The sequence below is a fragment of the Leptodactylus fuscus genome, chromosome 6, assembly GCF_031893055.1.
Source record: "Leptodactylus fuscus isolate aLepFus1 chromosome 6, aLepFus1.hap2, whole genome shotgun sequence".
Classification (NCBI taxonomy): Eukaryota; Metazoa; Chordata; class Amphibia; order Anura; family Leptodactylidae; genus Leptodactylus; species Leptodactylus fuscus.
The window spans coordinates 125,053,927-125,081,399 of NC_134270.1; the positions used below are offsets into that span (position 1 = coordinate 125,053,927).

Sequence of the window (27,473 nt, forward strand, 5' to 3'; positions counted from 1 at the left end):
GTTCTTCTTGCCACCCTAATATGTGGTCTTTATTATCTAAAGATGATAAAATTTATCTCTTCCATAACCTATACCTTCCACTCCCAAGATGTCTCTTGCGCTGCACTTATTCTCTAGAATGCACTACACCTAATAAAAAAATTATCCACATTCAATCTGGCTATTGATGTCTTGTTGGGAGATCAGTGCTTGGAATAGAAATATAGATGAGCAAGTAGTATTCAATCAAATACCTCCTCTGCATAGTTATTGGTGTAAAATAAGCGCCAGGGAAGGTGAGAGGGGCATCGAATTTTTACTGCATTTACATCATATTTCACCGAGTACACCAATAACTACCGTGTTTCCCCGGGGGATATCTTATTACAACCGGCAGTCATGCCGGCACTTCCTTAGCGGAGCGTCAGCATGACTGCCGGTTGTAGGTAGTGTAGGGGAGGGAGGTATCCTACTTACCTTTCCCAACTTCCTAGCAGCGCTGGTGCTGCTGTTCGTCCCGGCAGTGGTGGGTGGGGCTTAACGGGGCTTTTGTGGGCGGAGCTTAGCGATCCCCACTTCACTGATACAGCAGTCGTGCTGTGCTCCGTGTGCACAGCAAAGCCGGCTGCTGTTTCTTCTGTATGGCAGCTGCTGCCTCTGGAATGAGCTGGGAGAGCTCATCCTACAGCAGCAGGGACAGTGGACACAACAGCAGAGGCAGCAGCCGCCATACAGAAGAGATACATACAGCAGCCGGCTTTGCTGTGTCAGTGCCTTATATTAGGCAAATCAACTGAACCCTCCTCCCCTCCCCGCAAGCCTTACTTTCGGGGGCGTCCTACTTTCAGGGAAACACGGTATGCAGGGGAGGTATTCGATATACTACTCGCTCATCTCTAATTAGAAATACAGCTAAGACTAGCAGGAACATTGCTCATAATAAGCGTTTACTACACCTAGTAAATATAAGGGTGGTGCCACTCAATGCACTGGAAGCAGCTATAGTCGCATCAAGTTCCTGAGCCACTGATACCTTCACTTTGCAGTGAAGCATGGATTAATTTCGGTTGAACATTACTAGCCCCACATTAACAGCCTTCTTTTCTACATTGTAATGTCAAATATTGTCTGTTTATGTACCCGCCGATTTGTTTGGTGCTGGTTAATATATTGGCGCTATAGAATTATTATATCATCATTTTACATCGGCTGCCTGCAGAATGGCTATGGCCACATCCAGTACATTGTATGGCAACACCTTAAAACAGATCAGCGCTTATGTTTAAGAACATTACATAGGTGGATTTGTAAGCAGTGCAAAAAAGGAGGCAAACAGTCTTTTATAAAACTTGGAGATAACCCCCACAAAGTTTTATTAACTTAGAATTGTTCTCAGTTCACAAAAAATACAGTATTTATTTTTAAGAAAACAAACACCTGCACAGAACAAAATGATAAAATATAATTAAAGCCATCACAGTGTGTTTTAGGTCAAGAACATCTCAAAAACATGACTACGCAAAAGAGGAAAAAATACAAAAGGACAACCCGTCCACGTCCAGTGATTTCTCATACACTTTGAAACAAAAGATCACTTTGCCTGCAAGACTGGCAAGGAAGCAGATAACACTCATGGGTACAAAGCCACTTTAGCCTAGGGAGCCAACACCAAAAATCTAGTAGCAAGGGATGTATTACTGCAGAGGAATAACTAGTGATATAGCTCCACTCCTTGTTAGCCGTATATGAATCTGCACTTATATATATAAGGGAATTGCATATATACCCAGTGTCTAATATTACTTAGATTACTATAACAGGATGGAGAAGGCAATATTATAGCACCTGTTGCCATACTAATACATGAGAACACATGTTCAATATTAAAAATCAGATTGGTTTACATGGGCAACACAAATTTTCTTAGAACTTTTGCACCCCCCTAAGGTTTTTATGGGATAGAGGAAATATGTGCAAGAGTTTCGTAAATAGATGGAAATTGCTCAAATGAAACTTAAAACAAAAAAAAAAAGCCCCAACCTGATAACCCACCTTTTACAGATTCTGTTTCATTGCTGACAGTTTTCGGTCCTTCGGCACCAGAAGTAGTGATATTTATGTTCAGGTCACTACTGCAGGCAGTCACCGGTCTCAGCAGTGACCACTACATGAATGGTACATTACTAACTCCGCAAAACTTTTTTTTTTTTTTTTTTTTTTTAATATTCAGACAATTTCCAGCCATCCATTTAAAGAGGCTACCTGGGGAGTTTAGATTTACTTACCTAATCCAGTAGACTCTTGAGGTTGGAACCTTGAGTCTGTCAGATCAGGTAAGTTTTTCCTTTAACTCCTCAGACAACCCCTTTAACTTCTGTGAGAGAAGTCAGACAACATGCATCCCCAATGCTTGTGTACAAATGCAAGTTTAAAAGGAGCTACAACCCCCTCCTTCCCCCATTGATAGTCCTTATACTGAGGCATCCATAATGCAAGAGGCCATTCCAACAATGCTTGTACGAGCAATCTGGTTTTATATGGTTTCCCTATCAACAGTAGCACCTGTCTGCCTATGAACACCTATGATCTACACCGCCATGTAGAAATTACTGGTGGAAATGAAGCAGCATATAGAACTAGAGGTACAGGGTATCGCCATTGATGGAACACTGCTACTCATGGTGGTTTAGTATGTGCAGCTACTAGCCTAGGTTACCTCTAGCCAACTATGTGAGCTATATTCAACTATGGACAGTACAGATTTACATATGTAGGATAGATTCCAACAGAAGTATCTTTCCTACTCCAAAGATCTGTCTCATTTTGGTAAAAGATATAGCCCTGAAATACATCTGTGGTAATGAGCCCTAGAAATGGGATTATTATAGTGACACTTGATGTGGTGGTGAATGAACCAAAATAAAAAAAAATTGTATTTAACAAATGAAGTAGTTTAAATTGAACATCATGCAGCATTTACACATTGTGTTATGCCTAACAGAAGGCCAGGGGGCAGCACACAGCATGGGGATTCAAATAACACAGAAGAATTTGTGTTGTTCTACACCCCCACAGACCCTGCATAGGCATAGTGCAATGTACTAGCTTTATCCAGATTATTCCTCATATATGAGACAACACGTTATAGAAAAGCTTTGCCTTTTGCTGCATCTCTTTTTGCCAAAACCAAGTTTGGCTTTACAAGGAACTGGAAATATAGAAGGAAGGACTTCAACTGTTCATGTCTTGGCTTTAACTCAAAAATGCAGCTTTTCCGCATTGTGTGGCCTCAGCTATAAAGTTCTTATATTTCTCAGATGGAGTCACCAAGAACAACAATGGTATGTCACGACCAGAACTTAAGAGGACATGTATTCTAAAGCTGGTCAACACTCAGGAGACTGTCAGCCAGATGACAACTACCTCCTGCTCTACCCACATCAACGTCCAGAGAGGCCGGATGGTCAGCAGATGCCAATATACCAGAACATAATTATACACTACAGCCCAATTATTTTTGCCCCTAACTAGGATCCCTTTTTTGGATGAATATTATAAGCAGCACTCTCCTGGAGTGTTAGAACAGTGTAATATAGGAAAATTTCTGCATCTGAATTACAGATACAGGCCTCAGACCAACTAGGAGTCTAATGGGCTGGACACATTGCATCCTAGATTCTTATAATGCTTCCAGTCCAGTTCTAAGACCTGTGGATGTGCTGGGATAACAGTGTCTTATTATGCTCAAACCAAACACGTAACAAGATATAACATTTATTCAGCATACAGCTGTGGGGTGATGTTAAAATTGCCCTTAGAAACTGTATTCAGATTTAGTTTCCTAGAACATGTTCGCAAAGGAAAGAAGCAATATGCCTAGTTGCTATGAGCTATGCTTTTTACGCACCTTATAAAAAGAAAAAAAACCTTAAAGCCGACTAGATGAAATTTTTGAACATATTAAAAAACATAAAAAATTCAAGGTACATCTTGCAGTTACTTAAAATCATTCAAAAGTGTGTCAGTATTGTCAGGTGGATCTAGTTATTGAGAGACTAATCTAGCCAGAGATGTAAACAGGGTACTTGGCACCTTTACCCCCAATAAGTTGATTCACAATCATGACATATTTCAATAATAAAAAAAAACAAAACTGTGGTTATGTATCATAATTAGTAACTGTAATTGGTCAAGTAGTGTTATGCAAGTAGCTGCTCCAACTTGCATGCAGCTAGACATCTGCAGAGTGTAGAGCCTGCGGGCAGTGACCTATAACCTGTTACCTACCACTAATCCGCTTGCTTGAAATAAAGTTACTAGGGCTTACAATTCAGTCCAAACAAACTGTATTGCGTAAAGCAGAACCTTAGGGGTGGGGGGCCTAAGAGAATAATTTAAAAGGGCACCAAAGAGATCCCCTATGTCAAGATCCTCCCTCGGAGACCATGCACTATAGACAAAAATAAGGCTGGGGTACTCTTTAAACATGAAGATGATCAAAACCACAACATATAAGTAATACCATAGGCGAGGGTTTGGATGTTGGCTGAAAAGAACTTATTTTCGTGTTTTATGACTTGTTCTATTCAGGAAAATATATTGGAAACACTTTAAAGAAGATCTTTTTAATATAGCCATTGAATTCAATACTTTCTTTTTAGCAGCAGTTTCACTTGCGCTTTTTCCAAATAAAAAAGCTGTACAAAGACAGAGAGAACTTAGGCACGCAGCAAAAAGAACAAAAAGTTTCCTTACATACATCCAAACATGTAACAATATACATTAAATGGTCTATCAACATACCAAAAATTACATATTTATATTGGTGAATGGTGCAAGATTCTGTAGAACAGCTTCAATTTCTAATAAAATCTCAGAGAGATTCCTTCAGGACAAGAAAAAGAAAATACAATAAAAATACTGTTCTATAACCAAGAACACTTCTTGGGAAAGGAGGCTTTTACAAAATGAACTCAGGAGCTGCTCTTCTCTTTCGCCTTCAAGTGTCTGTTCTCCTGGAAGAAAATATTTGAAGAAACATTTATTTTCTCACAGTAGTGAAAGAGAGCCTTAAAGCAGACATGTCTATGTCAGTATAACATTCCTTCTTAGGTAAGAGTATCATATTATATCTACAGGTCCGTAATGCTAGCCAAAAAGAAAGGGTGAAGGCTCAATTTGGATATTAGCAGTGCTCAAAGAATACACTAGTCTCATAGCCGGAGTATTTTTAAGCAGAGCGCCAAAACCCCTCCTCCCAAACCAATCAAGTGTGTGTTTGGTATGGTATCAATCACATCCTAAGGGATAGGGTTAGCAGATTTGTCGTCCTTGCTTACATTTTACCTCTGGTGGTGGTGGCTTAATAGTGACTGGTTGTGACGTGCGGCGTGGTGGTGAAGGCTTCGGCTGAACTTGTTGCTGTACAGGGTTATAATACGTCACCCCTCCATACACCTGTGACTGAGCCTAGAGCATAATAAAATAAAATGATATATACTTCACACATATAAACACAAACATAAGTATACAGAGAAAAAAAAAATACTATTATTTAGTCCTAATGGGCGGTCACTTTGCAAGCCCATTCAAGTGAATGAGTTTGAAAACTGACTGCTGGGTTTCCGTCCCCTGTCCAGTTTCTCCGGCAGAAGATGGAAACCCACAGGATTGCCTAAAGCGGAGACCGGGGGCAGGTGTGAACCCACCCTGAATAAGATGTTATTCTTCTAACAGTTTACACAAAACACTTACCTGGGCATTAGGGTATAAATGAGCAGGTGGTGGAGGAAGGGCTCCAGGGGGATAAGGGTATGTTGGATTTCCAAAATTAATGACACTAGGGGGAGCGGTGAAGTAGGGAGGAGGCAATAACTGTTGAGGAGGGGGTTGTCCTGGGGGGATAGAGACTGGGCCAGGGTAAAGGCTTGGGGTAGACATTGGAGCAGCAGGCTGGTGTGGGTGCAAACCTGAAAAAGATTAAATACACTTTGTTAATTCATAAGACTGCGCAAAACAGAGGAATGCCCTCAAGTAGTCTGAACATATAGCCTGTAGAATGCGGATGTGTATTCTCTAACTACAAAGAGAGAATCATTATAAAATACAAAAACTACAGACTAAACTACTAGTAAGTAAAAAGATTACTGCTGCACATCCCCAAATCCACATGAGCCTTAGTAAGGGAAGAGGGTATTCTGAAGACCTGGTTTACACATTCCACATTCAGCCTGACTAGACATGTTATTTCTAGTGGTGTAGGAAGCTGAGATGAATATGCCAGCGTTGAAACACCAAGCATAGCTGTATACAGAGACAAGACCCAACAACTGCTATGCTTCCCCATTTTTCAGGCATCAACAGAAGACTCAGCTTTTTGCTGCCACCCTATGGTTCAACATAATCTGAAGCCAAAGAAAACAAAAATGTGACTTTCAGATGATGAAGATTTTTTGCTTCATGCCAGTTAATGCGATTATAGTCACACACTCAACGGAATTAGCAGAATGAATAAAACTGCAGCTAAGGAAAAGCTGCCCAAATGTTAAGAGATGGGAGGTACCCGGGTGAGGAAGGTGCATTTCTTGCTGTACAATCATCCCCTGAGGGGGAATAGAAGAAGGACTTTCTCCATGAGTGTATATTGGTCCCTGGAACTGGACTGCAAACAAATAAAAAAAAAATATCAAGAGTTGTACAAAATAAATCTGATGAGAAATGATATATTACGAGAACACTCACGTGGATCATAGTAATGTCCTTCCATAAGGCTGATGTGCATGGGAGCAGGGTCTGGCACTGGTCTCTGACGCTGAGAGGAATATCTCTTTACACGTCCACTTTGAACACCCTTGAAGACAAAGCAAACATTACAGCAGATGCTCAGTAGTATATAAGCAGTGAAAATAAATGTTGGCTATCAATCACTGCACTGTAGTAATATTATAGCGTTTAGGCGCAAAGTTTATCAGTCACTAATTCAATGAAAACACTATCAAAAATTTTTTGGGAGGTATACACCCATGTTTCTTTGACTTGGTTCCTGCCACCATTTTCCCTAGAACACCAGTGCAGGTGAGACCTTGCAACAATACTAGAGAGCCAAGAAAGAAATATAAGGCTTAAGATGAAACCCAGGATATGTAAGTTACCTTTTCCTGAGAACTGCAATACAACTATCAGGGGTCTATACCATTCATATCATTAAGGGGGTTGTACAGAGTGTCACACCTGTCCATAAGTGGTGTCTTGTAATGCAGCCCAGCAACATTAATAAAATTAGCTGTAATACCACACACAACCTGTAGACAGGTGCAGCACTGCAACCATGTTTTTCTTACTCTGGACAACCTTTTTAATATAGCCCAAATCCTTCAGTAAGCTATGTCATAGAATAGGAAACTCCAGCTAGTTGTTGTAGTTACTACAAGTAATATTAGGTAGGTTCAATACACCTTAAATCTGAGAACAGATTTGAATTATTATAGCTATAGTTCCATACTGACACAGGCATAAATAATAGATGTCACCCATGTCTGTTCTCTAACATAACTTATAGTAACTCTGTCAGGTCTGACATAGTCATCCTGCTCTGTCCACTTTTTACAGAAGTGGCAAGTGCAGTGGAAAAGGACAAAGTGTGAAAACTGTCTCACCACCACCCCCCCCCCCACCCCCGTCTAAGTTCTTGGTCCAACTGTATTCATGAGTGGAGCGCTTGCCTGTCCCCAAAATAAAGCAGACCTTGAAGAGATCCAAGTCTATCTTACCACTCCTTCCATGCGGTTGTACTGGGGAGGGCCACCTGCCATGTGAATATGATTTGGAATACCTGGCAAAGAGATAAATGATCAATGCTCAGTCAGTTTATTAGAGTAATAATTCAGGCAACTATCTGCAGGAAATTCATGATAATATGTACCAATCACTGACACCCCCCCCCCCTCCAAAACACAATGTACTATGCACAAGACAGCACAGAAACCTCTTACAAAGCACCATGCAGAGATCGATTCCTCTTGGGTGCTTTGCTCTACTGGAGTATGTCATGAAACTTTAACACAACATGTAGAATAAAAATCAGTTTACCAAGGGTACATGAGAGCATTCGGTAGTAACTCTATGCTTATTTACCCAAGTTCGATGCTATGGGCAGCTTGCCTAACCTATTACAAGGAAATTAAAACAGTTTCTAATGATGTCTTTTAAATATCATTATAGGAAACCAAATAAAGACACAGGCGTCAGCCTGTGCAGAAATCGCCAGGCAGAAACGTCCTGCAAGCCTGACTTTTTTCGGCTGGTGATTTCAATAGAAAAAAAACAGACACCCAATGGTAGCCAATGGGGTCCCTAAGGATCAGTTTGGGTCAGTCATTTCCCTGATGCATTGCAGCTAATTTTTCAGCTATGCTGTTCCTGCAATTGACCAGAAGAATGGATAAGACAGTGCAGTTATGAATGTAGAGTAATTGTCACACATGCAAACTAGTGCACACAGAAAAGATGGAGTCGTCCAAGTCAGCAGTTTTAACATATCATACAATACAATGCAATAAATACATTTCCCTTACCACGTGCAGAAATGTAGGTTGACTGACCAGGACTCCAGTTTTGATCTGAAATGTTGACTTGTGACATGTCCTGTTCCAGTCCTGTCACACCACCATCTACAGGAGGCTCCCAGCCACTAGGTTTCACTACAGGTATAGGCGTGGAGGGCTCTGGAAGCACTTCAGCAGGTATTTGGGGAAGAGGGGGAGGAGGTAAGTCAGGGAATGTAGTGTCATCTATGCTCTTTCCTGCTTCTCCCCCTTTAATACGACTCCTCCTAGCTCTGGAATAGGACTTTTTCTCCACAGGTCGATCTGGAGGTGGAGGTGATGGATCTTCTACTTGCTTCTCAGTTGCTGGTTCAGCTTTGTTCTGGGCTTCGGTGGAGCTCTCGCTGGGTTGTGAAGTAACCTGCTCTGTGCTTCTACCTCTGTAACCACCATACTCTTGCCTTCTCTCTGAAGAAGAATGTAGGGCAGCACCATCTTCTGGAGGGTAGCTGGCAGGCCGATTCTCCTTATAACCTGGCCGTTGATAGGTCCTAATAGGGGGTCCCCTGCTGTTATTAGGAGCACTGCGATTGTTGTAGGTTCGTGGAGGAGGAGCAGAATTAGACTCTTGGTAACGGTTTGAAGGTCTATTAGGCTTTTCATCTTGGTCTTCTCTCTGGGGACTGCCATACCTGCAAAGACGATTGAGCACACACTTATTCTGTAGTTCTTTAATGTAAAACACTTTAGTTGGAGGAGGGAAAAAAAATAAGAAATAACCTTGGCTTTCTAGGTCGACGTGGACGAATCTCCTCCGGATTTTTACATGACCGAATGTCATAACCGTACATTGCTATTAATTCATCCCTTGACTTCGGAGCTTGCTCATCTTCCCGAAACCGATCATGTTCCCACCTTCCCTCATCCTTCCACAATTTGCGAGGGTGACGTCCCTTTGGCCTAAAATAAGAATGATTTTTTTTTTTTTTTTTTTTAACACTTTTTTATTTTTATTTTTTATGTTAACTGGACTTGTTGAGAAAATGTATATTCAATACAAAAAACATGGCCACTGAATACAATATCTAATCTCACCTGACTTCCTCATCATTTGTATGCCCACGCAGGTCATGCTCAAAAAACAGTCCCTTGCGTGGAATATAGGCTGGATTTTTCCTGTCTTCATCGTCATCCAGCTGTTTCTGAGACTTCTTGGTGGTCTTGTTCTCATCTGGCTCGGTGCTCTCCTATGAACAAATGTCATAAAGATATCAAACACAGTGAAAGGGACAATGAAGACATTTTACATATAAAACATGTTATTCACCTGCCCATCGCCACTTTGCCGCTCTCCTGTCACTGCTCCCTTTGATTTGGGCTTTTCCTCTTTTGGGGCAGGCGTCTCAGTTGCATTGCTTTCTGACTTTAAGGTAGTCTTAAGGGCTTCATCCTCACTGTAATGAGCTTCTTCCTCCTGAGTGGAAAGAAACCATTTTTTATGCTTGACAGTAAAAGAAAAATGCTAGGAAAAAAAATAAATCACTATGATGTTGAATTAAACATGTTTTTTCCAGCTCCTTAACAAAAACTAGTGGAGCTGGAATAAAAATTCTATTATAGCTTTAAAACCACATCCCCATGAAGCCTATGTACTATGTAATATTTTTCAAGTAAACATACAAAAGGAGATAAGCTAAAACTGGTGATGGAGGGTAGAAATATATTAGTGCCTAAGCAGCTGATGACTATGCAAAATATCTCATGCACAATGCTCAAAGCTGATACCGTATATACTCGAGTATAAGCCGACCCGAATATAAGCCGAGGCCCCTAATTTTACCACAAAAAAACTGGAAAAACTTATTGACTCGAGTATAAGCCGAGGGGGGAAATGCAGCAACTAGTGGAAAATTTCAAAAATGGAAATGGTCAGAGTTTTTGGGTGCAGTAGTTGCTGGGTGCTGGGAAGGGGGTGTTTTGGTTATCTGTCTGCTCCTTCCCTGAGCTTGAGGACTGGGTTTTTTTCCCCCACTTGGAATTCAGCCTGGCTGTATATAGGGTATCTGCAGTGCTCCTATTAACCCCTTCCCGACGGGACAGGAGCACTGCAGATACCCTATATTCAGTAGACCGGGAACTTTCAGACACAGGGATAACTAATGTGTTTCACAGTAATTTTCTACTTTTATATGTATTCTAGGGAAAGGAGGGATTTACAACTTTAAATTTTTTTTAAAGCTTTTTTTTTTTTCCTTCTATTTTATGGGAGATTCTATACATTGATATTGCGGCTGGTCATAGACCCCCACCCCAAAAAAAGCGTATAAGCCGAGGGGGGCTTTTTGAGCACAAAAACTGCTGAAAAATTCGGTCTGATTTTTCTGATCCATAGATAGATAAAACAACTCACTGCAATTACTCGTTATGGAATAAATAGAGACAATGGTCACAAGACCCCTCTTAACCCAGAGGATCTTAGTAGGACCAGCATCTGCCAAGCAGTTATGGCATGTCTAAAATCTAATTGTTATCATGACAAATGTTCACATAAAGTGTTAATGATGGGTAATGACAAGATTACCAACTAGAAGAACTGCAAAATGTAACTATGTGGATCATATACCTATAAAAGATATGGCAATATGGTGTTCTAAAAGTAGACATTTCCGTTACATGTGAATTTTTACACCGTTTGCAACCCCTCCCATGGGATGTAGACTGTATACCTGTTCATCACTTCATTTCACAAACAATACATCTATGATACTTACTTCTGATTCCTCAGCACTCTCATAGTCTGTCAGCACAGCTGTAAGTCAGGGATATAAAAATATACATATAAGTAATGCAGATATGAAAGCCAGAGAACATTTAAAAGCACTACAGGGTTTTGCGAGTCCAAATCATTAGTACTCATGCTGGGCTGAATCTCAATAGAAATGCAGCTGCAGGACTTGCTGGCAGAAATGCCAAGCTCTACTACACAAAGGGGCAATCACATAAGATAAATGAAGTCTTGTTCAGTCATGCAATCACGGCCTGATTCTACCATGAGCCCCTTGGTGAGCCAAAGAGAAAAGTGGAGCAGGAAAAAAAAGAGAAAGTTATCACTGAAGCAAACATGCTATCACCCCCTTGATACACTCCATGAGACTAGTCATAACACTTGGGTTCGGGGTCCTACCTTTGAATCCCTCTGGGGGCCCAAAATTCTCAATCTGTGCCAGAGTGCAGAGCAAGCTTTAATAGCAACATTTCACCCCCCCCCCCCCTCCCCGAAATGGAAATCTGTACCAGACAACATCAATCAGCACTGAAGAATCAGGCATAGACGTAAAGAGCCCTACTATTGTTTGCTCACTCCAAACTATCGATTTACATATTGGCTAAAAGTGATTTATTTTTTTGTGGAAGGTGATATTGGACTTGTATCACCTCTATGGAGAGGAAACCTACATGCTTGTTCTGTTCTGACTTAGATTTGGGAACTTCATTCATAGGAGAAACGTCATTACAAAAAGGTACACGATACCTAACAATTTTATGACCTGTCTTGTTTCTGCCTTTACCTGCTGTAAATAAATCTGTTGTGGCACAATATAAAGTTGTATATGGTTATTTTGTTTCTTGTACCATAATCTAGTGTTAGTAATGATGCAGCAAAGTAGACCCAAGTGAATGTATATACTGCATGCTCAGGGGGCTTTCTATATGGTTGGATTGCTGTCCAGGATAGCCCATACTTATTGGCACAATACACCCTTACTAGAGACAGGATGAACTGTAAACAAGTGGCAGGGACACTCACCATCTCCTTCTATACCGTCCTCACTCTCCTGTAGAGCCAAAGAAAAAAATGGTTAATAGCGAAGCAACTAAAGCAAAACAAAAAACAAAACAACAAGTCAAGGTAACAAAGCATCACAATCCTTTAAATAACAAAACCAGAAGTAGTCCAAGCTCCCAAACTTCTGACAATGGCACAATGTGACCTGTCAGTAGATGTTTTCAAGACAGACACGGCCTCCTCCCCAAGGGATCTCCCCATAAACAAAGCCATATTTAAATTAAAGAAACATTTTGCACCTAGTTCCCCATGATGTGACGTACTTCCTCCATCTGAATGGCTTAGTAATGACCATCAGCAGCTGCAAGATGGTGAACACTTGTCCACCCCTCTGCTCCTGTAGGTCCCTGCAATGTGCTACCCCTTTTCACTTCAACATTTCTCAGCTCTTCTCGCCACTACGCATGTACTAGAGCAGTGCACAGAACTCCCACAACTAGTGGGGCAGAGATAGCAAGAGCCAGACTGCAGCTTCTTGCAAGTTAAAGGACCAGAGCTGTAGACGTGCGACTAAAGAGGCTAAAATGGTGAAATTGACATTACAGAGCAGAGTTAACATAATTTGTAGCACTTCAGATTTTTTTTTCAATTTGCTAGATGGCCCTTTAAGACAGCCCCTCAGACAATCCGTTTCAGTCTACACAAAGTTTTGTAACATTGTAAAAAAAAACTGTGTATATTAGGTATGTTTTATTGGTTGTTGCAACAGAAAGGGAAATTCAGAATCCTCCAGCAGGTCCCAGAGAGCGGTGCACTGTGTGAGCTCCAGATGACAGTTATACATTTAGAACTATGCGGTTCTATCACATGTCAGATAACAGAAGCCGCCTCCACCAATCACAGCCAGCAGAATGTATGTGAAGACATGCAAAACGGAATAACTACAGCCCCAGCCACTGAGCAATGGGCAATAACAGAATATTACAACCACCACTTATATTTTTGTGCTTTAATTTTTATTTATTCATTAAATAAACAAAACCACTTTAGACCTGAACCCGATTTTAGGCTCCATTCATAATCGTATTGTTCATCCGTGGAAAGCGATTATAAAATGGGAAGGTTAATACAGGCAACAAATGTGAATACTCGTCTACAGACTGCAATGTTTTGATACCCACTGTGGCTAAGTATCAATATATGGCACCAGGCATATCTTAAGGGCTAGGTGACAACACAAGTGTATTCCATAGACAATTTTGCAAAAAAAAAATAAAATTAATTTATGGCAGTGTGTGTGTTCTTAATACATTTTTAATATACTTTATTATTAGACTTTGGGTCCTTTCTGTGAAATCCTGCGCTGAAATCTACTTTGTGTCCCTTGTTTGTCCTTTCCCTTGTTTCTGTACTGCCAGCAGAAATATGGACATTGCATGTCAGTAGAGTATAGGTAGGCGCCCTTCTGTATGGGTGGTTGGTGATGTCACTTCAAGCAGATGCATTTTAGGAATTATAAAACTTAGACCGATGATTCATATGAAAAAGTAGATTCTCAACTTTCATCTGCAACCAGTACTGCAGTTCTATTTATATTATTTCTGGAGATATAACTGGTTGACAAAGACAAGATCTGTGATACCAGATTCTCATCAAGCTATTTCTTTGGGGAAGAAGACACTTTCCAATCACAACAGTTGCAACTAATTTCTAAACTGGAAGCCCAGACGGCCAGTACTAGACAGAAATCCTTACTATTGAAGTGTGTGGGATCCCTGCGCACCCCGTGCAGGATTTCCATACAGATTATTGTGTTGGGCACAGAGTTGGTTCAGTCAGCAACATCTCCTAGGGCGCACAGTTTGTAGCCTGCAGTGGTTGGCAGGGCACCCAATTAGTCTATATAACTCTCACCTGGCACGCCCGACACAGGTTACAGAGCCACAGACGGCACAGTGGCAACCTTTTACCAAGGAGGCTATTGAGTTACTATAGAGACATTTGCACTGGGCAGCCTTACAATTGTTGCATTATATACACGTACAACTACCCAAAAGTGTGTGTGTGTATGTATGTATGTGTGTCGTGGAGGGGGAGTATTGTACTTGTAGTAAGGGAGCCCTGCATGCACCATACCAGGCACATACAGTACATGGAATGCTCCACCATGACACCGCCAGTGTGCCCCCATCCTCCCCCTGGACCACCTCCTGGCCCCTCCATGCTCAGCCGGCCTGCTAGACTCACACACTCAGACTCCTTCCCATCTCTGGCCGCCTCCACTCTCCTGGTGCCTAGTTCCCGGCCTTCGGTTCTGCTGGGCTGTCCTGCCCGCTCCGCAGAGCCAGTACTGTCGCTTCCGGACTCCTCTTCTTCCTCCTCTTCGCTATCCTGGGACGCACGTCTCCTTCGCCGCCTCCTGTCCGCCATGTCGGTAAGAAGAGAATCCGCGGGGTTGCAGAAGCAGAACTACATTTCCCGGTGTGCACCGCGCTCTACGGACCGCTCCATAGACACAGAGCGTAGAATACTACAGTTCCCGGCATCCCATGCGCGAGGTGATGACAGGAAATCTCGCTAAGCAACGCGATATCTGAGCGGCGCTTCCCGTAATGCATTACGACATTGTAGCTATGTGTTGGTAGGGTTGACGTAACCCAGTTGGGGGTTAAGTGAGGTACGGGTGGAGCGGGCTTCCATCTTATTTTGAGTTATAGTTTGGGTTGCTATAGTAATGTTTAAGGTTGGAGGGTTCGAACACGTGAAGGACGCCATTTTGTAGGCTGTACTAAAGACTGCAGTCTAGGAATATTTGTCGCAGGGCTTCATGCTACACATCATTAGACTGGGTTCACTGTGTCGTTTTAATTATTATTAAGAATAAGAAAAAAAATCTACATGGCCGCTGTCCTGGGGGTGTATATGACCCGGCTCGCACATGTACCCCACATAGTCAGACACTTGCACTCTCTTGCCTCCTGCTTCTCAAAGACATCTCTAGAATTCGCCCTTTTCTCATTGTGGAGACCCCCCATTGTCGCTGATTCTCTCTCGTCTTAGTTGTTGCAATTCTCTCCTCTTAGGGAGCGTTCACACTACCGTCTGTGTCCGACAGGTAGTGTCCGCTCCAAATCTGGCACGGACATTAGGAGCGGTCACTAGCTGTGTCCGTGACACCTTTCATTTAGGGTTTTTCTGTCCGCTTGAAAAGACGGACATCTTTCCATGCGGACAGGGAAGGAAGGGCACGGAGTGCAAAAGAACGCACCCGATGCTCATTTAAATAAATGACAGGTGTCACGGACACAGCTAGTGTCCGCTCCTAATGTCCGTGCCACATTTTGAGCGGACACTACCTGTCGGACACAGACGGTAGTGTGAACGCCCCCTTACTAATCTCTCCCCACTACAATCTGTCCTGAATGCAGCCGCCAGACTCATCTTTCTGTCAAATCGGTACACAGACGCATCTACTTTGTGTCAGTCGATGTATTAGTTGTCTATCCATCACAGAATACAATATAAAATTATCACACACCCACAAACCCATCCATAGTGCTGCACCCCCCTACATCTCATTCCTCGGCACTGTCTACTGCCCTAAATGATCTCTACATTCTGCCAAAGATATCAGACTTGACCTCTGTTATCTGATCATCCCACTCCAAGACTTTTCTCAGGCTGCACTAATGCTTTGGAATGCTTTACCCCGGACAATCAGATTAATACCCAACTAAGGGTGCATTCACACTAAGTATACGCTGAGCTGATTCTGAACGTAAAACACGTTCAGAATGAGCGCGTACAAAGCAGATGCCATTCATTTCTATGGGAGCCGGCATACGTGCTCTCCCCATAGAAATGAATGGGCTGCCTTTTACCCTATTGGTTTCAATGTGATACACGCATACCACATTGAAACCAATAGGGAAAAAAGCAGCCCATTCATTTCAATGGGGAGTGCATATATGCCGGCTCCCATTGAAATGAATGGGATCTGCTTTGTACGCACTGATTCTGAACGTGTTTTAACGTTCAGAATCAGCTCAGCGTATACTTAGTGTGAATGCACCCTAAAGCAGCTTCAAGCATGCTCTAAAATCACACTTATTAGGCAGGTTGATCACATTGTTAATAATAGTAACTTTATATAACACCAACATTCTTTTGCACTTTACAAGTCAAGGGGTACATGAGCAGACAGTATTTGACATTACAATAGGACAAAGAAATTAACGTATCAAACGAAAGGAGTGAGAGTCCAGTTTGCGAGCGTTTATAATATATGAGGAAATAGGGTAACACAAGAGGTAAGAGGGTTTGTTAGGTACAATGGTTGAGCCATTTTTTAATAAATATAGCCATACTGGTCACATTGTTAACGTTTCTTATACTAACCTATCCTTTCTACTTTATTCTTCAGAACCTGACTCCTCCATCTTCAGATTACTGTGCACTCCATATATTCACAAATTCCAGCTGGTAACTGGCTCACACCCCTACAATTATTAGACCTTATTTATTAAAAGTTGGCTGGACCATTGTACCAAGCAAACCCTCTTACCTTTGTGTCCCCTTATTTTGTTTTAAAGCTGAAATGTTATTTAAGCTGCATGGTCGGGGGGAAAAAAAACGCCAGAAATAATAATTTTTTAACATCTTGCCTTAAAAAAATTGCTATAAAATGTGAACAAAAAGTCATAACAGTACCAATAGAAACCACAGATTGTACCATAAAAAAAATAAGCCCTCAACCAACTCTTTCAACCAAAAAATAAAAATGTTACGCATTAAAAAATAATAAAAATTAAGTATCGCCATAATCGTACCGACCCACAGAATAGAGTTAACATTTTAGTTATGCTGTAGGTTTCATGGTGAAAACATTAAATGGTAAAAAGCTATGCCAGAATTGCTGTTTTTTTTTTTTTCTAGTTCACCAATAAAGAGTTAATAAAATTTAGTCAATAAGGTTTAGGCACCCCAAAATGGTGTCATTACAAAATGCATCTCATATTGCAAAAAACAAGCCCTCATATGGCCATATCACCAGAAAAATAAAAAAATACAGCTTTTACAATGTGAAGGCAACCCCCCCCCAAAAAAAAAAAAAAAAATTAAAAATAAATAAAAATTGCCAAATCATTACAACACAACTAGGTGTATCAGGAAGGGAATGTATAAGCTGTGCAAGCGTATATCAGGATACAGCCCAGATTTACAGCTTACAAGGGAATATACACCAGAAGTGACCCCCAGAGTGACCTCCCCAATCATCGGAGCCCCTGGGGAAATAGTAGGGTATTTGGTGTAACCAATGTATTCTACACAGCTTACATATTCACTTTTCACCATCTGCTGTACATTCACGTCTGGGATACTAATGCTCGTTTTGAATTATTTAAGGGGTGCAGTTTTAAAAATGGGGTAATTTATTGGGCATTTGTAATATATAGGCCTTTATTGTCCCCTTCTGAACTCAAGTGGTCCTCTTAACCACCGCGTGCTGGCTACGTCCATTCATTTCTATGGGAGCGTGCTATTCGAAACGGCTGTTTCGAATAGTGTTCGCTCATCTCTATTTACCACATGAAGTACAATGTGTCACAAAAAAGCAATATCAAAATTACTTGTGTCAGTTAAAGCGCCTCAAAGTTATTGCCATATAAAGTTTTGAAAAATGAGGCCTGCTCCTTAAGGTACGTTTGAGCTGTGTCCCCAAGGGGTTAATTATAATAACAGCATGCTTTTGTTAATATCAGTAATGAGTGGCATATACAACTGCAAACAGTAAAAATATACATCAACCATGCAAAATAATAGCTGTGCATGTAAAGTATTAACAGACAGGGGCTGCCAGTGCAAGAGACGCTTGTTAGCATCTTTCTGCTTTGGCTTATAGATAGGGTTCCTGGCAAGGGTCCACCTCTATGAAGTCCATATGCTTGAATAAACCATACCACAAAGTGTTATAAAACTTCAGTTTTTACTCTGAACACAAAGGATTTAGTGGCAGATTCACAACAGAAAAATGTTCCACGTGAATACACCCTTACAGTTCTGTGCAACAAATGTCAGCAGCAGGAATAGTCAACTGTATAGTATGCTATTCCATAGTGGCTAATAAGGTTTTCAGCAGTGGCGTAACTAGGAATGGTGGGGCCCCGTGGCGAACTTTTGACATGGCGCCCCCCCCCGACCTCGACTGACGACCTCGACCGACCCCCTCCTACACATTCCTGTGCACTCTATTATGCCCCATAGTGGCCCCTGCACACAGTATTGTGGCCCCTGAAAACACTATTATGTCCCTCAGTGGCCCCTCCGCACAGTATTATCCCCCATAGAGGCCCCTGCACACAGTATTATCCCCCATAGTGGCCCCTGCACATAGTATTATGTCCCTTAGTGGCCCCTGCACACAGTATTGTACCCCATAGTGGCCCCTGCACACACAGTATTATCCCCCGTAGTGGCCCCTACACACAGAATTATCCCCCATAGTGATCCCTACATACAGTATTATCCCCCATAGTGGCCCCAGCACACAGTATTATCCCCCATAGTGTCCCCTGCACACAGTATTATACCCCATAGTGGCCCCTGCACACAGTATTATCCCCCATAGTGGCCCCAGCACACAGTATTATCCCCCATAGTGGCCCCTACACACAGTATTATGCCCCATAATGAACACCCATAAACAATTATTATACTCTGGGGTCTTTTCAGACCCCAGAGTATAATAATCGGAGACCCAGGGGGAGAAAAACATAAAAAAAACCTCTGTTACTCACCTACCGCCCGCCTCCTACGCTGTTGGCCTCCGAAGTAGTTGATCTTCAATTACGTCAGACGTCACATGACCCGGGACGCAGGCCCGGCTCATGTGACGTCGGACGACTAGGCCAAAGTCTGCACGGATTGTGGAAGTAAGGTAAGGTAAGTAAGGGTGCATGCACACTACGTAACGCCGGGCGTGTATGAGAGCCGTACACGCCGGCATTACGGCAGACTGCCGAACACTTCCCATTCACTTCAATGGGAGCGCTCGTAACAGCGGCGTTTACGAGCGCTCCCATTGAAGTGAATGGGAAGTGTTCGGCAGTCTGCCGTAATGCCGGCGTGTACGGCTCTCATACACGCCCGGCGTTACGTAGTGTGCATGCACCCTTACAGTGTTTTTTATGTTTCTTACCTCTCCTGGTCTGCCAATCATTATACTCGGGGGTCCGAAAATACCCCTGGGTATAATGATAGCAGCGGTAGCGGCTGTCACCGGGCCCTGAATGTCCCGGGCCCTGTGGCAGCTGCCTCTGCTGCTATAGCGTTAGTTACGCCACTGGTTTTCAGTAACAATGCCTGTAAATTTGTATTTTCCTAGCTTAAAAAGACAGAGGCCCAGATCTGAAAGTGGGCATTTCTGGTAGGTTGGGGCAGTTCTGGGGGTGAAATGTAAATAATTAGTAGATAACTACTAATAAACAGTAGTTATGTATGCCCTAATATATGAGGTTCATATGTTCTAATAGCTAGGTGTTTTTCATAATCGATTGGGGTCCAACACCCAACCAGTATTAACCAGCCGATCCAGATCCCTCTAGACACCAGAAGCTATAGCAATGTATGGAGATGAAAGCAGCTCCTATTTAAAGTGGAAATTTCATATCCTCTGGCACTGGCAGCTTTATATACTGCTGGCAAGCTGACAGTGCACCGAATTCAGTGCACTGTCAGCTGTGGTGGTACATGCCTGGGTGTCGGAGATATCGGTGACGTTAGTTTAGGCACTGATATCCCTGCACCGTCAGAAGTGCAGGCCTTAAGGCTTAGTGTCATCACTGGGTGGTAAGGAACTCCCCCTCTGACAGTACAATGCTATGGTAGAGTACTATTGGGGGGGGGGGCCTGCTCTTCTGACAGAGGTATTGGTGTAGAAACTAACTGCACTGATATCTCCTCCACTTGGGCGCACATCAGGAAAGCTAAATTCAGCACACTGTCAGCTTTCTAGTGGTATATAATACTGCAGGTGCCAGAGGACGCGAAAGGATTTCTTTAAGTAATATGAGCTGCAGTAATTTGGCACCACTACTATACCGGGGATGGGCTCTATAGCTTCCGGAGGCCACCAGATTAGTTGATCACTGGGGGTCCAGGTGTTGAACCTCCATCAATCAAATACTGATTACCTATCTATAAGGTCCTGGAAAACCCCTTTATTACCGTTACCTATATGAATTCTAGCAATATATTCAGCTTTCCATTCCTGTAGATATGGAAGGCCATGTGCAAATGGCTGAACTGTAGTTCGGCACAAGTTACACATTGTGGAGAGTTAATGTAAATGCTACATTTATTCATCCAGTGGACCTACCACATCTAGCCTAATGTACTGACGCATCGCAATATGTTAGAACATCTTTGAAAAGTTACCCCTCGTTCACATCTGTGTTTGGTAATCCATTCGGGAAGTCCGGTATGCAATATAAGCACACGGACCCCATAGACTATAATGAATCATTCAGACAGGAAAGTAGATTGTGAAGTACTTTCTTCTCCGCATGTTCCCTACGGAGATCTCGCGGCAAGCACACGGACCCCATTATAGTCTATGGGGATCCATGTGCTTTTACTGCACACCGCTTGTAAATGGGTTCGGTAGTCCATTCCGGGGGGGGTCCCCATGTGGACTCCCCTGAAAGAATACCAACGTAGATGTGAATGAGGCCTTAACTTAATTCAGTAATTCGATTCAAAAAGTGAAACTGCTCATTTTTTATAGATTCATTAAACACAAAGCATTTATTTCTTTGAATATTGATGATAAATTGGAATATTGTGAAAAAGTTAAACATTTTATTTACGGTAGTCAGTAGATGGGTGGTAGGATGAGGAACGCAGCTCCTGTTAAGCTTTGAAATAAAAATTGAGATTTTATTTTTAGGCAAAAATACCCTGGCCCGAAAATAAACCCCAGGCAGCTATACATGTAACAAAGTAAATAAAGCAGAACCGATACCAAAAAAATTGAACCCTCCAAAAGATTGGACATTGACTTTTAAAGGAGCTAACTGAACAAGATGGCACTAGTGAGATAGTTCTCCACATCAATAAGGGTTGACTAGCAGTAGTGCCCGGCTCTCACACACAGATTGGGTAGTCCTACTGGCATCACTCTGTTGTGACTGCTTCCAGCCACCAGGGGGAGCCAACTTCTACACTTGGCTGCAGTGAAACACTTGTAATGGCAAGAGGCATTACCAGTAACATGTCATTGACAGGAGTGACACGAGTCCATCTGTCATTGGCACTTCCAGACTCTTATTATTTTGGGTGTAAGAGGGTCTGGTAAGTGGATTGTTGTTCATGGGGGAAAAAAAGCCATCCCAAGAAAATAAGCCCTAACCCATCTTTCAGAGCAAAAAAATAACTTAAGACCCTTTCTTATTTTCGGAGAAACACGGTAGAATCACAATGTGCAGCTCGTGAAGGTTATCACCGAGAGTACTCTACACCGGTGCGTATGCTTGCCTTTTGTGTGCAGTCAGTTTGAGCATTTAGGGGACATTCACACTTCCATTGGATGTTGGTTCTGATAGGGTTCATTAAAAAAAATAAAAAACAGACACCTATAATAATGGACACTGAGGGCGAGTTCACACCTGCGCCCGATCTCCGCTTTGTGGGTTTCCGTCTTCTGCCGTCAGGAGACGGAAACCCAGCATTCAGTATCTGCCCGTGAGTGTCTTCTGGTCTCCGCGGCGAAACCGTCCGCCATAAGTCCGTTATTTTGAACAGAAATAAAAGTCCTGCACCACACGCTATTATGTCCGCTACAATAATGGACATGTGACAGATTTGGTGAAAACAGACACTAACGGACAACAGATCAAATACCACTGAAGTCAACAAATTTATGATGGATCTGTTAGTTAATCTAGTGTGAACGACCTCTTCCAGTGGGAACCCTATTGCAGCTCTCTAGACTTATTGTATTATAGTACACGGAAGCTGAGAAATTAGACTTCATCTACCAGCATGCTTTATTTAACCGTGTCCTTAAAGTGCAGTTCACAGACTAATATGGTAATTGAGCTTCTCCCACAGGAGTCGCACACACCCAGACATTGTGTTATATTAGCAGTGCAAGTCATTTCATATGATAGATCATGTACTGTGAAGGTTCAGGCATCTCAGAGCATGCAGGATAAGAGAGAAACCTGCAGGATAAGAGAGAAACCTGCAGCATTTCCTTTATAAGATGCATTTCTAAAGCCAACACATCCTTATGGCTTCATAAGAGGAGATGAAGGTGAAGGTCTTCTATGTATACACATATATTCCTTATATAGAGAAAATATGTATATAAATACACACGTTCATTACAGACACTACATAAAAGCTGATATTGTTACCGATCAATACTAATCCGCAGTAAAGTTTGGCTTCTGGCCAATATACAACTGCACTGTACTGAAGAAGCTGAGAGATAAAATACTTAATAGTCTAGAAAATTTTGCTGTCAGCTTTTCTGCAAACCATAAGGGAAATAAACACCATTTTGACCTGAACATATATATTAGACATTATAACTCAGCCCATGTATATAAAGGGGGGCATTGCCACTTCTATTGCATTGCATAGAAAGCTATATTAGGAGTCACTCACACAGAGTATTTTGGTGCAGATTCTGATGCTCGATGAGTTTATTACATTCAGTGGTTAAACATTGGCAGCATGTTGCCCTTTATATGGTGGGAAAAGTATATCAGACCTTGAAGGACATAAACAATCAGAATATTTAGATGTTCTCAGCAGTGAGAAGTTGGAAAGAGGACTACTACCACAACCACACAGCTAGCACTGGCAGGGTCTTCAAAGAAATACGGCCAAGGAAATATCTGCAAAAAGTTTGTATGTCCTCCCCATGTTTGCATTGGTTTCTTCTGGGTACTTTGGTTTCCTTCCACTCTCCAAAGACATACTGATTGGGAATTTACATTGTCAGCCCTATATGGGACAGTGTTAACGATATCTTTTACGCACTGCAGAATATGATGGCACTATATAAGTAAGCAAAATAAATAAATTGACAGTAAGAAGCATACACAACACATATTTGTCTCCAGTAGTTCCAGATCCTCATGGTCTGCTGAGAGTTATCATTTTCTTCTTGCTAAAAACTGTATCATTAGGTTTAGGCTACCTATTGACTTTGGCCATCACTCTTGTGAACAACCAAAGATCACCATGTCATCCACGGCAGCTTCACATATATGTGAATGGAGTCATACTGTGACCATAAGGGCCCGTGCACACGGAGTAAGCGCGCGCTCATTTTTGCATAATACACGTGTAAAGAATACATGTGTAAAGATCAGATTGCCATTGACTTCAATGACATTTTTTACACATGTAAAATGTAAATGTTATTGAAGTCAATGGGAGTCTGATTTTTACACGTGTATTATGCAAAAATGAGCGCGCGTTTACTCCGTGTGCACGGGCCCTAAGGGTTCTGCTACATCTGTTCAAAAAAAGATCAAGCGGTGTTTGATTTTTATGTGACCTGAAGTTCTGTTTGCAACTAACCATCTACTAGGTTGCAATACCACTCCGTTATTTTATAGAAGCATGCACTTGGAGTGTCTTCCATCTCCCATTGATTTCAATGTGGGGGGAAGGGGGTTCCCATTCCAAAGTCAGGGAGCAGGATAGGACCAACTATATAAACAATGGAATGGAGCATCAGATGCCCCCTTAGATGGCACACTCAGTTGTTTGCGTAGGGCCTTAGTGTTTGGTCTGGGAAATTATGGACGACATCCGGGCCAAATTTTGCAGACTGAATATTCCCATGTGAAGCCAGTCTAAAGCTATATTCACAAAACAGTGAAAATCAGTTGTGTGCCAGCCGTATTTTTGTTAAGGGTCATCACATGGCTGTATTAAATTCAATTTATGTGAATTGTGCTTTCCAAATGGAAAATAGGTTATGTCTTCTTTTTAGACGAATAGTAAAGGCATGTAAATATGGCTTAACAGGGTCCTAAAAGCAACAAATTGAAGTACTCTTGTATTTCATCTACATAAGAAAACATGTATAAGAATCCACTCAAAATACACCAATGTAAACCTTCCTCAAGTCCAGGAAAGTATCCCATCATAGGTTATTTTACTTTTTCCAATAGGATTTGCAGCCATTTATGGCAAATACACAGATGCAAGGGCTAGTTCACATGGGGTTCTGCGTGAACATTCCGTCAAGGCTTTCCGCTCTGGATTAGGCCCAAATGAATGGGCTTAGTCCGGAGGGTGCTGTCGTGAGGCCAAAGAAAGGGCAGCTCGCTTCTTTTTTCCACTAGTGGGAACAAACCGCTAGCAGAAAAAAGAATGCTAGCGGTCTACATAGACCTCTATTGTGAGGGGGCGGATTTTGAGGCGGATTCCACCTCAAAATCCATCCCCTCTTGCCCTATGTGAACTAGCCTTTAAGAGACTCCAAAAACACACTTATGTGAATATACCCTAACACCACAACAGGCCCTTATTGCTATAGTGCATTCATAACCCCCCTAATAAGCTATTATCACCATCAAAGATATTATGTTGGATAGTTAGAATCATCTTAAAGAGGCTGTGCCACAGGACAAGTGATAAGTGTCAGATCGCTCGGATCTTTTGACAGCTAGCAGGATAAACTAAGGACAGAAAATTACCCTCTAAGTTTCATGTAAATGGAGCACTGGTGTGAGCACTGGGGATGTCAGAGATCAGAATTCTAAAAGCCCCTCTAAAGTCTATGTTATTTTTGGTTCCTAATTCTTGGGGGTCCCAGCAGTTGGACTATCAGTAACCGGACACTTATTGCCTAACCTATGGATAGAAGAGAAGTGTCTTTGTTAGCACAACTCTTGTAACTCTAACTAGAATGTTATCGATGTGCTTGAGCAGAGATTGGCAATGACTGCAGTGATAGTCATAGGTAAAACATTACAATTAGAGATGAGCGAATACCATCAAATTTTAAGGTATTCGACAGATTTGATTCTAATCAAATACCACGCGGTAAACGCAGTAAAAATTCATATGCCCTCCCACCTTCCCTGGCGCTTTTTTTGCACCAATAACTGTGCAGAGAAGGTGGCACAGGAAGCAGGAAAATGTAGGCATCAAAAGGAAAAAGTCATTGCCTGGGAAATCAGGTGACCTCAGATTCATAAGAATAGTGTCAGCCATATTCGTCTAAGTTGCGGTTTGGAGAGATAGGGAAAGACTTTGTATTGAGGGTGAGATAAAGTTTAGACACTGCTAGGCAGGAAACCATTACAATCAACAACTCTTTCCAGAGTTACACTGCAGGAACAGTGTACACATTGTAAGCCAATGGCTGGTCAGGTAATGGAGGGGGTGTACATCTCACCCAGACTACTAAGGTGAGTGAGATGAGAAAACTCCAGAAAGATCGTTTTTCAGCAGATAACTATTGTCTGCTGAGGGTTATTTCAGAGTTCCGGTTACTGGGCTGGATTTTTAGGAATGGCAGGTAGGTTGGTAGTGGGACCTGTCATTCCACCCCCATCCAGTCCACACTTTGGGGATGTTCCGGCAGCGACTCAGCTGCAGAGAGTCTGCTCATCAAGGGAGGCTTAAGAAGTCAGCTCCAGCAGCAGACTGTGGGCAGAGCTTGGCTGGAGTGCCAACAGAGAGGCCATATTTTTGTGTCCTGAATGATTCTACTGGCTTTTGATTTCTATTATTCTAGGTGAGGTAACCTATTCTATGTTTAGTTAGAGCCTATCCGGGCAGGTATTTATTTTTGTATTGTTTCCTTTTGTTTTTGCACTACCTTTTTGAGTGGAAATAAACTCTACCTTTGTTTTGGACTAAAGAAACTGGACTTTTGTGTCTATGCCACCCCACCTAGCAACCCCAGACCCTGACAACATACACTGAACCTGTCAATGATGCCTCAGAATAGCATCAGTTGATGGGGGCGGGCACGTGGACGTGGAAATCCAGCTAGAGATCCAGTCCACAGTCCAGGTACTGGAGAGGGACTGCCAGCAGTGCCCCTCGTGAGTAGCACAAGGGGGCGAGGACGTGGATCTGGAAATCCAGCTGGAGATCCAGTCCACAGTCCAGCTACTGGAGAGGGACTGCCAGCAGTACCCCTCGTCAGTAGCACAAGGGGGCGAGGACGTGGACGAGGAAATCCAGCTGGGGATCCAGTCCACAGTCCAGCTACTGGAGAGGGGCTGTCAGAAGTGCGCCTCGTCAGTAGCACAAGGGGGCGAGGACGAGGAAATCCAGCTGAGGATCCAGGCCGCAGTAGCTTGACTCCAATTATATACTGGAGAGGGGCAGCCAGCAGTGCTACAACATCAAGCGGGGTGCAGGGTGTAGTGCTGACGAGGCTCGAGCACCAGGAACCTATACCAGGGTGAATAGCAGATATTGTCGACCCGCAACCAGCATGTCCCGTCCACAGTACTGACGAGACACAGTTCCATGTGTCTGTGTCAGCACACAAGTTCCTTGTCCTCCTCCAACACCACCACCTTCACCGTAAATAAATAGTTAATAAAATCCATTAATGTTTTAGGGCTCCTCCCAAGGGCTTTAAAAATAAATTTTTAGGGCTCCCCCCAAGGGCCTGAAAATTAATGTTTTAGGGCTCCCCCCAAAGACCTGAAAATTAATGTTTTAGGGCTCATCCCCAAGGGCCTGAAATCTAATTTTTAGGGGTCACCCCCAAGGGCCAAAAACTAAAACTCTGCTGGTTAAAGGCTCAACTCACCCCAAGGGCCAAAAAACACTGCTGGTTAAAGGCTCAGTTCACTCCAAGGGCCAAAAACACTGCTGTTTAAAGGCTCAGTTCACTCCAAGGGCCAAAAACACTGCTGGTTAAAGGCTCAGTTCACTCCAAGGGCCAAAAACACTGCTGGTTAAAGGCTCAGTTTATCCCAAGGGCCAAAAACACTGCTGTTTAAAGGCTCAGTTCACCCCAAGGGCCAAAAACTAAATCTCTGCTGTTTAAAGGCTCAACTCACCCCAAGGGCCAAAAACACTGCTGGTTAAAGGCTCAACTCACCCCAAGGGCCAAAAACACTGCTGTTTAAAGGCTCAGTTCACTCCAAGGGCCAAAAACACTGCTGGTT

The 27,473-nt window shown here is 42.5% G+C and overlaps 1 protein-coding gene across 1 annotated transcript; it reads right to left on the reverse strand.

The window, feature by feature from the left end:
• Positions 1-1,353: 1,353 nt before the first annotated feature.
• CASC3 (CASC3 exon junction complex subunit) lies at positions 1,354-14,809 on the reverse strand. Its single transcript, XM_075278283.1, has 13 exons — positions 14,557-14,809; positions 12,331-12,358; positions 11,294-11,331; positions 9,850-9,996; positions 9,618-9,769; positions 9,303-9,482; positions 8,553-9,214; positions 7,749-7,810; positions 6,721-6,829; positions 6,542-6,640; positions 5,734-5,948; positions 5,326-5,448; positions 1,354-4,994 (listed from the first exon to the last, which is right to left on the reverse strand). The coding sequence occupies exons 1-13, from the start codon at positions 14,737-14,739 to the stop codon at positions 4,953-4,955; spliced, it is 2,040 nt and encodes a 679-aa protein (XP_075134384.1). The 5' UTR covers positions 14,740-14,809; the 3' UTR covers positions 1,354-4,952.
• Between the last annotated feature and the right edge of the window lie 12,664 nt (positions 14,810-27,473).

Coding starts and splice junctions, on each gene's coding strand:
- CASC3 (XM_075278283.1), bottom strand. CDS start 14,739: ATGGCGGACAGGAGGCGGCGAAGGAGACGTGCGTCCCAGGATAGCGAA. Junction 9,215..9,302: donor CGTCGACCTAGAAAGCCAAG/GTTATTTCTTAT, acceptor TCGTCTTTGCAG/GTATGGCAGTCCCCAGAGAG. Junction 7,811..8,552: donor AACCTACATTTCTGCACGTG/GTAAGGGAAATG, acceptor TCTCTTTGCCAG/GTATTCCAAATCATATTCAC.